The following is a 15,004-nucleotide window of genomic DNA, read 5'->3' on the forward strand; positions in this document are numbered from 1 at the left end:
AAAAAATATATTCTTATATTTTGTGAGTACTGGAACTAGCACTGAAAGAGCTGTTCTGTGCCATGCACACACAGATGTTCATGCCTTCCATCTATTCTTTTTCTCAATATGCTAATCAACACATTCCCTTCTCTATGTAGAGATCTGTCATGAGAATACTAAGTGGATTATCCTCCTGTCCTACAGTTCACTGATTTGCTTGTACTAGAGTTATTTGTCCCACATACTGTACTCATTTATGTGCATGTTCTTCTTTCCAGATCAATTGATGCATCAGAAGCCCTTCAGGTGCCAGGAGTGGTTGATGTAGTGACAGCAAAAGATGTTCCAGGGAAAAATGGCAAAGATGAGCAAGCATATGCAGAAGATAAGGTATTTCTTGCTTCTGGAGGAGTTTCTGAACCTTTTGGTACAGTTATTTATAAAATAGGAAAGTGAGTTTGCAAGTATCATTCCAGTGAAATGAAAGTAAGTGCAAAATCAATTAATGCAGAACCAGGCAAACTGGGCTGAGCAGAATTACCATTCCCCAGTAAGAGAGAAAGGAAAAACTCCCTTAAATAACGTGGGGTTTAAGTGAATAAGCCATGATTCCTTAAGGGCTGATAAATGAGTGATTGTCATGGATTCTGAGAAAGTATAAATCAGCCATGATATCTGACATTTTAAAAGATGAGGCAAATAAAATGAGAATTGCCTAGTTGAAATCAATATGAAATCAATTGCTAGATTATACACTAGAATATGGCAACGGGAGACAGCACTTTTCTTTTTGACAAACATCAACAGAGCTAAGAAATTTATAGATCCATGCAGCCAGCTTGACTATGCAGCATGTCCCAGGCCTCAGGCTGTGTCCATCACAAGTGATGCTGTTGTGTGGTATTTGCAATAGGGCAAGAATAATTCCTAATGTGTTGCTCTTATCTCTCTATTCTTGTTTCTCTGAGTTCCCTTCATTTCTGAGTACAGACAAGGAAAGCAGTTTGTGCAGATGGGATTTTACTTGACCCAGTATTTGGCCACCTCAGGATCAACACAGAGAATGTTCATAACTACTGATGTCAGCAGTATTTCTAATACCAGAAATGTTGCAGCAAATGAAAGATGTTAATAGGCTTCTCATCTAATGAAGATAAGTCTGCACTGGGATAATATTCTTAGAGAAACAGAATATAAAAGTGGCATTTGAGCAGAATGTATTTCCTCAAAACACTTTCTGTACAGGAACTTAACCACTCCTGTGTTTTTAACTTGGGTAATACATTGGTGTGTTGCAGGTGATTTGTGTTGGTGAGATAATCTGTGCTGTGGTTGCAGAGTCACTGACTCAGGCAAAGTGTGGGGCTGGAAAGGTGAAGATAGTCTATGAAGATCTGGACCCAATTCTGACTCTTGAGGTAACAATCTGTCTCTTTTTCCTTATCTGACAGAGCTCTCTGTCACCTCACTCACTATTTTCTGCTTTGTGCAGAGCTCTGCCAGGCTTTGGCTTTTTCTTTTTTGTATGAGATATGACTTTATTGGTTCTGAAGATGAAGTATAACAAGTTTATAAATGGCCTCCGAAATTTTGGTTCTAGAAACACAAAAAATCTTCCTAGGTACATATTCATCCAGGATATCAGAGAGTGGTCTTTGAAGATCTAGATAGAAATTACTAAAGAATATTCAGAAAGTTTTAAGTAAGTAATTCCCAGCAGTAGTACATCAGTATAAAACTAAATTTGAGAACTTATGGTGGCAGAAGTGCTGGTATCACACATCCTACATCCATCCAGGCTGAAAATTTTCCAGCCTGGCAGGTTTTCAGTAACAAACAATCTGATTCTGAAATATTGTCAACAGTTCTGAATGTCATTAACAGACATTTATCTTTCTAATTTGGGGGAAGAAGAGAATTACATGAACTATGACAAAAAAAAAGAAAACTCTCTCTAATAGTGAAAAAACAATCCTACTCCTTCTAATACTTAGCTACAACCATCTGTCCATCTGAAAAAGGATCATATGGATGATAAAAATCATCTGACTTTCTGACTTACAATTAACATGTTTGTTTTATTTCTCATTGCAGGATGCAATAAAACATAATTCATATATCACTGAAGAAAGGAAAATAGAAAAAGGAGATATTGTGAAAGGATTCAAGTCTGCTGATGAAACAATAGAAGGTAGTTAAAACATTAAGTGCATCAGGCAAGGGAGGAGAGTTAGAGTAGTTCAGAATCTATCTCCAGTGGGTGGATGAATTTAAAGTTCTCATCTCTTCTCAAAAAACCCTACTCTTGTTGGTTTTTTCCCCTTCACTGGAAATGGAGCTGAAATGTGACATATTTTAAATAAAGCTTAGCTAGCAACTGCTAGCTCATGGTGACTAAACTCCACCATTTCCTTATCTCACTAAAATAAAGTACCCTAGGACAAACATCACAGTTAAATAAGGCTTTGTTTATGGATGTTAGCTAACTTACCTTATCCCATTTTAAGCTGACTGCTTGATTCAGAGCTATCAGAAGGGTATCAGAGTAAACTGGTCTGGAATACCACTCCTACAGCCACCAAATTCACTGTCTTCAAATCAGAAACACAATCCAGTGGTTCCAGAGCATACTCTGTTCATAAATATCAGATCTGTGTTTAAGAAGTATCAATGAAGAATATTTCTCAAGCTCTGGAGTTTAAAAATCCTTATAATTAGAAGGGTTTTTTTTTCTAATACCCAATCTAAACGTCCTTTCCTGCAAACTTTAAACGTTCACCCTCTTAAACAGAATCCTTTCATCTTTGACCCATAAATCATGTCTGCCAACCTTTATCATTGCCACTGCTCACTTCTCCATCATCTCTCATTTGACTACATCCAACTTCACTCCGGAAATGTTTCAGATTAGGTTTCAGCAGTGCCAAGTGGAGTGTGTCAGAAATTCTATGTAACATTGGTATCACAGAGCCAGAGTAAGTTGTTGTAGTGGTATCGGCTGTGGATATGCAGCCAAGCTGTGCTCGTCTGTAATCCCTGCTTGGCTCTGGTTCAGCAGTGCTGTCTAAAGTCCTGCCACTTGCCCATTCTGAACTTCATGCCATTGACTTTAGCCCCTTCCTCCAATGCAGAACAAGCACTTTGGAATACAAACCTGTCCTTTAAAGGGCTTGCAACCCTTTCCAGTTTGATATTATTTATAGTTTAATCATTGATTATTAAAGCAACCGTGAGGTAACATTAGACCCAGAAAAGACTCTTCTGTGATTCTCCATGCATGAGCTTTGCAAACTGACAGTCAATTGTGTAAACTGCTTTCTGAGTTAGTTTTCAACCAGTGGTATCCTTGATTTAATCTGGATTGTGCTTCTCAATTTGCTTTTATCAGAGTAAAAAGACAATAAAATTAAGGTATATGATACCAAGATATCCTTGGCCTATTTTAACACTTCCCCTAAATCTGTGTTTCTAACACCTGAATGCAGCTCTGAAATTTATTAGTGAGCACCCTATATATGCTTACACAACTTGTGTCCTGCTCACATGCTTTTCTGATTGTCCTCTCATGAGATGTATTATCAGACCTACCTTAAGCTGTTATCATTCCCTAAATTTCTGCAACCAAGTTTTTCTCTTCACTGAATACTAAGTACACATGAATTACAACCGGCTTCATCACAGAAGGGAAGATAGCAGACAATCAACTCCTTTTCCTTTTCCCAACCTCAATTCTATCTGTACCATAAACCGATTTACCGAAGTTGTTCTTGGAGACCTCCAAGCATTATGACTCTGCAGTCTCCCGAGGTAATTTTTTCCAGTGCTTCACCATTCCTATCATTAAAGCAATCTGTTGTAATTTAAGTACTACTACGCTTCTTGTTCTCTCTACTGTGAGCACGTAGCACAGAGTATTCCTCTTTGCAGCCCCCTTCCATTGAAGATTCATTTTTTCTTCACTTTTTTGGGCCCACTCAGTTCTTTCAATCTTCTCTATGTAGGTTCTTGGCCTGTGATGATTTTTTTTTCTGTTCTGATTTTGACTTTTCCCAACTGTCATGTCACCCTTTAGTGGCTTCAGTTCTGATTCCTACTGCTTCTGCATGAACATGTGTGTCAGGAAATGTGTCTCAGGAATAACCTCTAGGGAAATAATGTCACACTCAAGGGTGGCATCAAGTTAAGGTTACACAGAGAATTTGCAGAATTAGCTTTGATGCTGTGCTGACAGATAGCCCTCTCTTACAGGAAAGTGGTACAAAGATGAAGTGTTGGATAGAAATGGATAGAAAAAGGGGAAAGAGGATAAAAAAGGAAGAGGAAAGCTATATTTTCCCTAATAGAGTGATTCACAAGAAGACTTTATAATCCTGTTATAGCAGAAGAGATGTAACCACATGAAAAAGAAAAAGCATGACATATTGAGTTGATACTGGCTGAATAACTTTCTTTTAATAAACACAGGTCTATAAATAAAAGAGGTGCAAACCTGGGATACAAAGAAATAAAAAAATTAATGAATCTATTTTTCTTCTGTGGCAAAACTCTTTTTCTCTGCCTTGTAAATATATATAGTCAAATATAAATTTCCTTGCAGTTCATTTGAAGCCCAGTTTGTATTTTCCAATAACTATATGTATGTAACAGGTGAATTGCACGTGGGAGGACAGGAACATTTTTACATGGAAACAAACAGTGTACTTGTTATTCCAAGAGTGGAGGATAAAGAAATGGATGTGTATGTGGCAACTCAGCATGCAACAGATATACAGGTAAAACAAAGTATTAATGAGATTTCTATCTTACTTTCCTAAATAACCTTAAAGCTGAACTACATGACCAGGAGTTGCTTCCAGTCTTCTCTGCTTCTCTTGAAACTCCCTGATGGTGTTCCCAGTTCAGATTAATCGATCTGAATCTTTTTATGAAAGTAAGTGGCCTGACTACTAATGCTGAAGCTGAATGGAACAGTATTGTGCTGTTTGTGTTATACAAGGCAGTACAGACACAGATGAGCAGTATTACCATGGGATGAACAAGGGGTGCCTTGGATAGATCATATGATTGTAATCTTATTGAGAAAAGACTAATTCTGTCTTAGATATATTGGCCAAATCCTCCTAAAATCAGTGAGAATCAGTGCAATCCTGGGCAATCACTTTTTTGCAGCAATGAGTGTCTTCTTCCAAAAGTGTATTTCAGACAAATTGCATTGCTCATAGGAGTAGTTACACTGATGATGATGGGGGTCATAATCACATGTAAATAATGATAAATTAATATGGAAACAATAATGCATATGAGTTATGTGAAATTATGTGAAAAAAAGTTAAGTTCTAGTTAACATCAGAGTTGGATTGTAGGCCTGCAGAAAACAACAGTTTCAAAGAATAGTAATGTTGATTTCTACATGTTTAGTATTAGCTTTTGCAGTTCATCACTGGCTTGCACTTTTTAAGCTTTTTTGTCAGCCCCACAATTTAAACCTCTACTTACATCTCTTGAAACACTGTCAGAGGAGGTATTTTCAAAATGCAGTGTCAGTATTTTAGTTACATTTTCTAGTGTGCTCTAAACAATCGCTCTGTTCCATTTAGCTTACTATTCTAGTGGATGCTTTATCTCCAGCTGCCAGTGAATGTGCAGTCCTATATAGGCATTATCATACCTGGCATCAGATAACCAAACTAGTTTTCAGAGCTGTTTTTTACATTTCCACTGTTCTTTAAAGATACACTGTGCTTGAATTTTTTTGTTTATTTGTACCTGTAGCAAATCTATTTTTCTGCCCTGGAGACAGCTTTTAGTATATCATTAGCCATAGAAAATAGGCATTTGTTAATGCACTTTGGCAGGTAAAATTCTGGATGTTCACTTTCGCAGGAATTAGTGGCTTCAGCTTTAAACCTCCAGTCCAACAAGGTTATGTGCCACGTGAAACGTGTTGGTGGAGCGTTTGGTGGGAAGGTTACTAAACCTTCCCTCTTTGCTGTAATTGCAGCCGTGGCAGCCAACAAGTAAGTTGATTTCACTGAATCCAAGGAGTGTTTTAACTAAAATAAATTAAAAATGACAAGACTGAATTAAAAAGAAACTTCGGTCCTGAACCCTACTTGGAGGGTTATCCTGATGACATCTTATTTTTTATCTCCTTAGCAGTAAATCTTGAAAGTGAAGTAAATCTTTAGCAGCTTGAAAATTGGGCTTTTGACAATGGTATTCACTTACAATCTTAAAGCTAAAATAAAGGCATGGAGGCAGTTTTCCTCTGGGATGATCCATACAAATCACAACCATTTGGGTCTCTGTGAGATGTGGGGATGTGAATTCCGCTCTAGATATTCAGTGGAAGTGTATCTTATCCTAATACATAGGTGTGGTCACATCAGCCCTTTGTGCCACAGCTGTCCTTTGAGTTCCTGGCCTTTCCATGTCCTGTGCATGCCTCATGGAACTTTCATCCCCTGTTGAGAAGCTGAAGGGAAAACCACAGAAAAGCTCATTTCCTCTACTTTGTTTCTGCTGCTAAAAAAAAAAAAAAAAAAAAAAAAAAAAAAAAAAAAAAAAAAAAAAAAAAAAAAAAAAAAAAAAAAAAAAAAAAAAAAAAAAAAAAAAAAAAAAAAAAAAAAAAAAAAAAAAAAAAAAAAAAAAAAAAAAGTTGAATCAGTCTAAACTCAGGCATGGCAGTTTAATAAGAAACTAAAACATTGGATGGACTGATTTAGTGCCACCCACCACTAGGAGTTTGGCCTTGTACATGTAATGTTGTTTGCAATCTGTGTCAAAAGGCTGTAATAAAAGTGGGGGTTTTAATGTTCATTTTAGGACCGGGCATCCAGTCCATTTTGTCCTGGAAAGAAATATGGATATGTTAATCACTGGTGGACGGCACCCTTTCTTTGGAAAATATAAAGTGAGCGAAAGAAGATATTTAGCTTAGTCACTGGGTAATAGTTTCTTCTGAGAAAAAATCAGCACAATTCCATTGGCTAACAAGACACAGCAAGAAACCAAACTCCTCCTCTTCTGAAATCCTAATCCAGCACCAACCTTCTCCAGTCCTAAACGTACCCTGCCATATGCCATGAATCAAAACAGCAGCTATGATCCTACAGCCCAGGCAATATCCAGAAAAAGCAGAACCATCCATCCCTTTACTTTAGAACACTGCTAACATCAGCCCTACCCCATCTGCAGATCACAAATTTGTGTATCAGAATTGAATATGAGCCCCTCCTTTAATACAAAGACAGCCCTGAAAGGTAATGCAAGATTCAGCTTGTAGCAAAACTCTTACTTTTGACTTCTAAATCCTCACATTATATAGGTGAACACTGCCAGCACTGAAATCAGCCTTGAAGCTGGTTGTAGCAGGAGCAAAGGCCTTCTCTTTGGTGCTGGTGTATGAACTGAACACACTGAAACCATCCAGGACAAGGTTTATTGTTCAATATGGTTTGGATAAAGAAGGGCTGAGGACTTGGCTTTTCTAGGGACTCTTGCATGAGTGGGAGAGTTTGGCTGATGACTGTTCCTGCTTATATTTTTAATTTTGCTGAAAATATTGCTCCCAAAGATACTGTTCAATTTTAGTTATGATTAGACTAGGTTTAGAACTGGTTTGGGAGAAGAAAGAAGGAAGGTTTCATTTCTAGTTAAATCTTGTTTTAACCATAAGACAAGGAATAGCATTGAGATTGACAGATGTCAATAGCATATGTATTTCATATTCTTCTGGGTACCTATTACCTGATTACCATTTTAAATCCAGGATAAAATATGTTGCTGGGACAGAACTTTTCAATAAGCCCCCATAGATGTATGATTCATATTCTGTTTTGATGTAGTTACAATTTCCCTTTTTTTCCTCCTAAAATTTGGATAACAGCTACAATTTTGAAGGAAAAGGAATGTTTTTCTTGATCTCTCAAATCCTCAACCTAACTCCAACACTAACCTTTTCTTTAATTAAATGCAATAACTGCAAAACCTGTATTAATTGATTAACTACATTAAGGAAAATACACTCTCCCCATCAGTCCCATCTCTTATCCTGCAGCTATGCAGGATTTAGCCAGCAATAATATTCATTATCTATAGTTTTCTTATCCTTAATCATGGTAGAGCTGCATCAGTTCATATAACTTAACAAGTTGGTCTCCACTTACTTTGCAGTTTTCTGTGATTATACTCCTTTAAATATTATTATATAATGCATTAAAATATAAAACCATGTATTACCTTAAAAAAAAAGAACTGAAGAGGAAGGAACTAGAACCAGAATCAAATCAAATTTGGTGGATATTTCTGAACATGTAATCTGCAAAATATATACCTCAGTGGTTCATGTTGCTATATTGCCTAGATGGTGAAAACATTATTACAAAATAAATACTTCAGAAAGTAGAATTAATATTATCATAGCAAATATTTTCTTTAGTGTTCTTGTCATCCTCTGTCTGGTCTCTGTTCATACTCAACACAGCAGTGACGAAGCTTTTCAGATTCTGTGTGAGTGCAGTCAACGTCTATGTGGGAAAACAACTTTGGGGGCAGCTGAGGTACTCTGATGATTTGTGGGGTTTGTATGTATTTTGCTTTTTGGGTTTTATATTCAGATCCAAACCAATACCATCCTAGAGATAGAAATCTGTGCAGGTAATTTTTCCAGTTCAGTTCTGTAGTGTGAACCTTGGGTGTGATATTTCTTATTTATAAAGAGAAGTTTGAAATACATGAGAGAAAAGACCACTAATGCATCAGTTGCTATATTACAGGTTGGATTCATGAATGGTGGTAGAATAATAGCAGCAGATTTTCAGTGCTACATAAATGGTGGCTGTACAAAAGATGAATCTGAGTTGGTAAGTTTTTCTTCACTGATACCAATTACACTGACTGAACTGATCACAAAAAGAAAATAACAGCCCTTTGTCATAATTTATTTCTTCTAACAATATTCCTGTTCTTGTTAAGTACAACTCTCATCTACCTAAAGCAAAAATACATCTGTGGCCCAGATGTCAATTATAGAGTATCTTTAAGGAGGTACAATATTTCCTGTCAGGTCATACTGGACCTAGAAAATTCAGAATTAAAAGTTCTGTGAAGACAAAGAGACACTAAGTTTTATAAGCTAGCCTACTATCACAAACTCATTTCTTCACTTTCCCAAGACTGAAGGTCTGACTTTCCCCTTAGTAATGTTTCTTTATGCTCTTGCAATTCCTGTAGGTTAAATGCAGTTTCTCAGACTTAGACATGGTTTCTTTGCTTACATTGGTGCAAAAACCAGTAGAACAATACCCTTCTGAGTAAAGTTCTACTCCTCCTTAAACCAATTACATCTTATTGGTCTCTTGAGTGTCTTTCACAAGTTTCACTGTCTTTATAAAGAAAATGAACCATTTGAATAACTTTCCTCTCTTATCTCAGGTAATCGAGTACATTATGTTGAAAGTGGACAATGCATACAATATCCCCAACCTCCGAGTCAGGGGACATGCCTGCAAGACTCACCTGCCTTCCAACACTGCCTTCCGAGGATTTGGGTTTCCCCAGGCGGGTCTGTTTATGGAGACATGTATTGTGGCTGTGGCCACCCAAACTGGCCTGCCACATGAGAAGGTAAGAGTAAAGAATGCCAAATAAAACATGAGTTAACAGACAGTTCTAGGACTTAGACTATCAGAAGGTCCTCGTGCTTAAGCCAGTTTTTGTAGAAACAAATCTACCGACTTTACTTGGACTGAATGGTATTTTATTCAGCACCTATGCTTCCATGGAATAATACTTGATATAATACAGATAAGAGTGGAGAAAACTGGCTCAGGATCTGTTCCAAAATATTTAGTGACTACTGTTAGTATGACCAGCTTCAGTCAAAATAGTATTATCTCTTGTACTGTGCGACCAGTTTTAGATTACCTTGTGTATGTTCAGCTGTCGCCTCATCTCAACCTCTCAGAACTGGAATTAACAACTTTTCTATCTATCTATCTATCTATCTATCTATCTATCTATCTATCTATCTATCTATCTATCTATCTATCTATCAGCAGTTTAACAAGGTACCTCTGTCATCCCTGTCTCCCCAGCCTTCAGAGAGTGTCCCAACAGTTTTTATTGTTGCCATTTCCTCTCCAGTCTCCAAGAGCTTATCCTTTCCTTACCTGCTGCTTAACCCATTGCGAGCTTTGCCTCTTTTGTATGTGCCAACCTCTTGTATTTTCAAACTATGGTTTATAAATCATTTTACTTTCCTAGGATGACAACCATCATGTCTTTTCCCTATTTCTTTGAATCTTCTACCTCTGTCCTTTACCATATTTCAGGAAAGCTTTCAGACATATCTCCAAAGGGCAAACAGTATTTTTAGCTTTAACTTCTGCTTTCACTGGTCTTATTTAAAATTTGAGTTTACCAACCTTCTTTGCACTGAGTAGTCCTTGTAAATAGTCCCACTGACACAAGTTCACAGGCATTTGATGTGAGCAAAAAAATCAGGTCATTTGAGCAGGGATGGATAGGACATTATGTTTAATATAGATAAGTATTAATTATATTATTGTATCATTATATGACATGGCATTATATTGTATATAATATACCAATGTATTATAAAGCAATGTTTACTTTCAGCACTGAGTTTGCTTGTTGTTTAGGTTAGGGAAATAAACATGTACAAAGGAGTTAACCTAACATCCTTCAGAGAAAAGTTTGATGCAGAGAATCTGTGGAAATGTTGGGAAGAATGTTTGGACAAATCTGACTACTACAGTCGAAAAGTAATGGTGGAAGAATTTAACACTAAAAGTTATTGGAAAAAGAAAGGGATTGCCATCATTCCAATGAAGTTTTCTGTTGGATTTAATGCAACTTATTTTCATCAGGTAACCCTTTCAACACAGTGCTTTTGTGATGTAAGATCTCTACTTATCTCTCCAAAAATAGAAGAAGTGTAATCTCTACAGGCAGAAAAGAAAGAGAAAGGGAAAAGGATTTCAGCATGCTGGACTAGTATAAAATACCATTCCCTGAGATACACTTTCAGGAAGAGCATCACTCTATCTGGCCAAGGTCTTTATAAATGCTTTATAAATGAGATGGGGCTTTGAGAGACCTGCTCTAGTGGAGTATTCCCTGACCATGGTAGAGGGGGTTGGACTAAAGGATCTTCCCTTGGCTGAACTAGATGATCTTCCCTTGGATTGAAGGTCTCTTCTAACCCAAACCATTCAATGATTCTATGAGTATTCACCTCACAGAAATGTGAATTTCTGATTCACAACATGACATCTTTATCCAGCATAAAGTTAAGTAATTCACTATAAAAATGTGGTACCTGGAATCTTCCATAACCTATCCCATAGTAAAAAAAATTATCACTCCTATAGTCCAGATAGTACCATTTATATTATAGGTTAAGCTCTGCTACTGGAAATTTTTATGGCATAAGATAGTGGTATTTCTGGGGAAACTTTAAAGTTCTGACTATTTCTTCTTTTTAATGCAGGTCTTGAATAAAAAACTCTTTCAAATGAGTCTCAGACTAAATGAACAAACATTGTTCTTTGTTTATGCATAAAAAAACTAAATCCACATAGCCTATAAGGAGTTTATTCCATCCCTTGATTGTTTCTGCACAAGTTTGTAGATGAAGAGCTCAGGGAGAGCTCAGTATATTTCATCCAACAATGTTCTCATGGTAAAGTAACACTGAATCTAGGGAACACAATTCATCTGATAGAAAAGGTTAAAAAAAGCATAAATAATAGTTACATTCCCCCAAAACCTTCAAAATAAAGCTCAGGCAATGCACTGAATTTCCAAAAGTCTGGATTTAAATCTTAGAGATTTATTGTTTAAACTTGTCTCTGTCAGCTAAAACTTGAACTGACAGCAGCAAAACATCACCTGTTTGCAAACACCACAAGCTGACACCAAAGAGATCACATGACCATTATTTGTCAATGCAGAATTGGTAACAGATAAAAAGATGTCCCCAAGGCACTGTATTTCACAACACCTCTCAGGCTCTACCATTAGCTCTGAGTGTTGGTAGCTCATTGAATGCCACAGTGAAATGTCTTTTTACAGAATTTTTAGTTCTCTTTCACATCCACTTATTCCTTCATCAGAGTGGATATCTTCTATGGGATTGATTTCTTTCATTATCATTCCTTGGAAAGTTATTTATTCCCAATTTTACCATTAACTGAAGTTCATTACTTCCATTCCAACCTGCATCTTGCATTTCTCCTGTCTAAGATAGCTGCTTACTGGGAGAAGGCTGTACCAAAACACAAGGAGTGAGTCAGGTTCTCAGCCATTCTCTCGACAGCCTACCAGAGAGAAGGGAAGAGCAGGTGTGTCATTGCTCCATCAAAATTAGAGACTAGGAACAGCAGTTTATTATTACCCCCTCTGGATACATGCAAATCCCTTTGTTTCAGAAAAACAAAAGTACAACTCCACTATTGTCTGTTCTAAAAGAAAAGTTCTATAGCTGTTCACTGTAGGAGATACCCTGTCATCTGTTGAAAATGCCTTTGATTCCAGGGTCAAATTCTGCTCTGTCCTCCCTTTTCATCCCCGCTGAAGAGGGAATAGTCGGTGGGGATACATACACATTATAACTAGAGCCAGCATGTTCTTACTTTATCCAATCTCACAAGAAGAAAAATGTGTTTTTCTGTACTTGAACTAATTACTGTGACTCCTGCAGAATTCCTTAGAATAAGTACTAGCTCATTTAGATTCTATCCTGTCTTAGAACAGTGAAATTTGTTATTGTCAGGCTGCTGGAGAATTTCCACTCTGGTTTAATAATACACTGATCTTGTGAATTAAATCTGTCTTTGCCTTGTTGTGCTTTTTTATGCACCTTTGTTCAGTGAAGGAAGAAAATCACCAAGTTTGTGGCTCTTCTTTAGGCTGGAGCTCTTGTCCACATCTATATAGATGGGTCTGTGCTAATCACTCATGGTGGAATTGAACTGGGACAAGGAATTCACACTAAGATGTTACAGGTGAGTTAGGCAGTACCTGAGGGTAAACAAAATATTAGGAAGATAACTGAGCAAAAAGGATGAATTGCAGTAAGAACTGTAATAGGTAAAATCTATAGACATGAGAAAGATGACTTTAATATTGAGTTGTTGCTTTAGGGTTACTGATGAAGACAAAGCTTCAGAAGAAAAATACAAGTGATAATCAAAGTCATTTTCAAGACCTAGAAAGGAGATAAACATTTGTGGTAACATCACTGTTATCAGGATAGCTAGGGCACAGAAAGCACATGCAAAAATGACCCCAATGTCTCATGGCAGAGAGAGTTAAAAATGCTTAAAATATAACTTTGTTATGTATCCAATATCAGTGATAACACCACGTAATTTTTATGCATTTCGGATGTAAACAGTGATAAACAAAACTATGTTGTTTTGAAGCTAAAATGAAGCCACTTCTTCAAAATGAGCTGCATGAACACCAGAATATTAGAACACTGTGAAATGCAATAAGGTGGTAACACTAACAAAGCCATTTCAAATGAGATAGAAAATAAGATATACAGATGAGAGAGAATGATTCATTGTTTTTAAAATTTGATTAAGTTTTACACTTGTAACAAAAACCTTATTAGAGAGAGCAATTAGAGGCAAAACATAGAGTATTGCATTGTATTGTTTTATCTGCTATTATTTATATAGAACTTATATATGAATTATTTGTTTTACAGAATAATTGTTAAGGAAACAAGCATTTGTCCTGTTGAATTAGGTAATTTTTCTGTGTGTGCAAATATAGGGAGATGAATGGCAGGATGAATTCTTGACTGCCTCTCCATGGAGACTGAGGGTCTTTTTGTTTACTCTTACCACAGATTGCCAGTCGTGAGCTGAGGATACCACTGTCCTATATCCACTTGTGTGAAACGAGCACAACAACTGTGCCTAAGGGCAAATACACAGCAGGATCAGCTGGAACTGAAATCAATGCAAGAGCAGGGCAGGTTGGACTTGTTACCATTTTTCATATAATTAGTGATTCTGTTGAATACTGAATGTCCCTCTGAGGATTTATATATATTTTTTTTGGTTGGTTTTGAGCAGCTTGCAGTTCTTTATCCCAAAATTCCACTTGCTGGTTTACTTTATGTGCATAGTTTAAAGTGACATAAATTACAGAACACTGTTAAAAAGGGTCACTTTTCTCTGCTCTACTGTATCAGATTTACAAATGTGGGTGCTGTTCTTTTTAGACTGCTGCTAGATGAGTTTATGGATCTTCACTTTATTTTTTATTTAAACACAATTTAAAGGAAGATTTAGCATAAGTTATATTTCCGGTACTGTTCTTAATAGCCAGACCCTTAACCTTCTAAATGCTTTGGGACCAATTCTACTTTCATTTATTTTGTAATGAATTGTCCCAGCCACTGGTTTTTCCATCTAGTATATCAAAACAGGAAGAGAGTCAGGTCCTTTATCTTCCCTTTGAGGATGGTTTCAGCAATAGCCCGACACATGAATACTTCAGTTACATTAGAGCAGTTGCTAATGCTAGTCTTCACAAAGTGCTGCTTCCCAGCTGGCAGATAGCAGAGTAAAGAAACTGTAGGTAAATAAACAGAATTACAGCCCCCAGAATGAATTTAACAAACTAATTTCACCAAGAAAGAGCCTGTATTGCTTTGAAATCAGCAGATAGATTTGGGGTTGTGGGTTAGTCACTGGTGTCCCACCTTCCTCCTCCCCAGAATGCCTGTCAAATCCTTTGGAAGCGCCTGGAGCCTGTTCGAAGAGACAATCCTAATGGCAAATGGGAAGACTGGGTAAAGCTCTCACTCTGGTTCTTAGTATTAAATTATGATAAACCCGTAAGTGTAGAGTTTAAGCTGACATTGTTCTGGAGGGAGAAAGGCCCTGCATGAGCTAAACTGGAAGTGTGAGAGAGTAATTAGGTGTAAAATGGTGTAAAAGCAAGTGATACAACACAATGTTCTGGTGAATTTGGCTAA

The 15,004-nt window shown here is 36.9% G+C and overlaps 1 protein-coding gene across 1 annotated transcript in view; it reads left to right on the forward strand.

The window, feature by feature from the left end:
- The window catches only part of LOC114055687 (aldehyde oxidase 2-like), a 40,387-nt gene that overhangs the window by 17,572 nt on the left and 7,811 nt on the right, over positions 1 to 15,004 (forward strand). The window contains 12 exon segments of the mRNA XM_027880083.1: positions 261 to 372; positions 1,281 to 1,400; positions 2,077 to 2,173; positions 4,630 to 4,754; positions 5,866 to 5,999; positions 6,808 to 6,895; positions 8,760 to 8,846; positions 9,418 to 9,609; positions 10,647 to 10,874; positions 12,918 to 13,013; positions 13,868 to 13,996; positions 14,744 to 14,818. Coding sequence (XP_027735884.1) covers positions 261 to 372; positions 1,281 to 1,400; positions 2,077 to 2,173; positions 4,630 to 4,754; positions 5,866 to 5,999; positions 6,808 to 6,895; positions 8,760 to 8,846; positions 9,418 to 9,609; positions 10,647 to 10,874; positions 12,918 to 13,013; positions 13,868 to 13,996; positions 14,744 to 14,818 — 1,483 coding nt within the window.

The sequence above is a fragment of the Empidonax traillii genome, unplaced genomic scaffold (genome assembly GCF_003031625.1).
Source record: "Empidonax traillii isolate 1590-97213 ecotype Southwest subspecies unplaced genomic scaffold, ASM303162v1 scaffold65:size4453928, whole genome shotgun sequence".
NCBI lineage: Eukaryota > Metazoa > Chordata > Aves > Passeriformes > Tyrannidae > Empidonax > Empidonax traillii.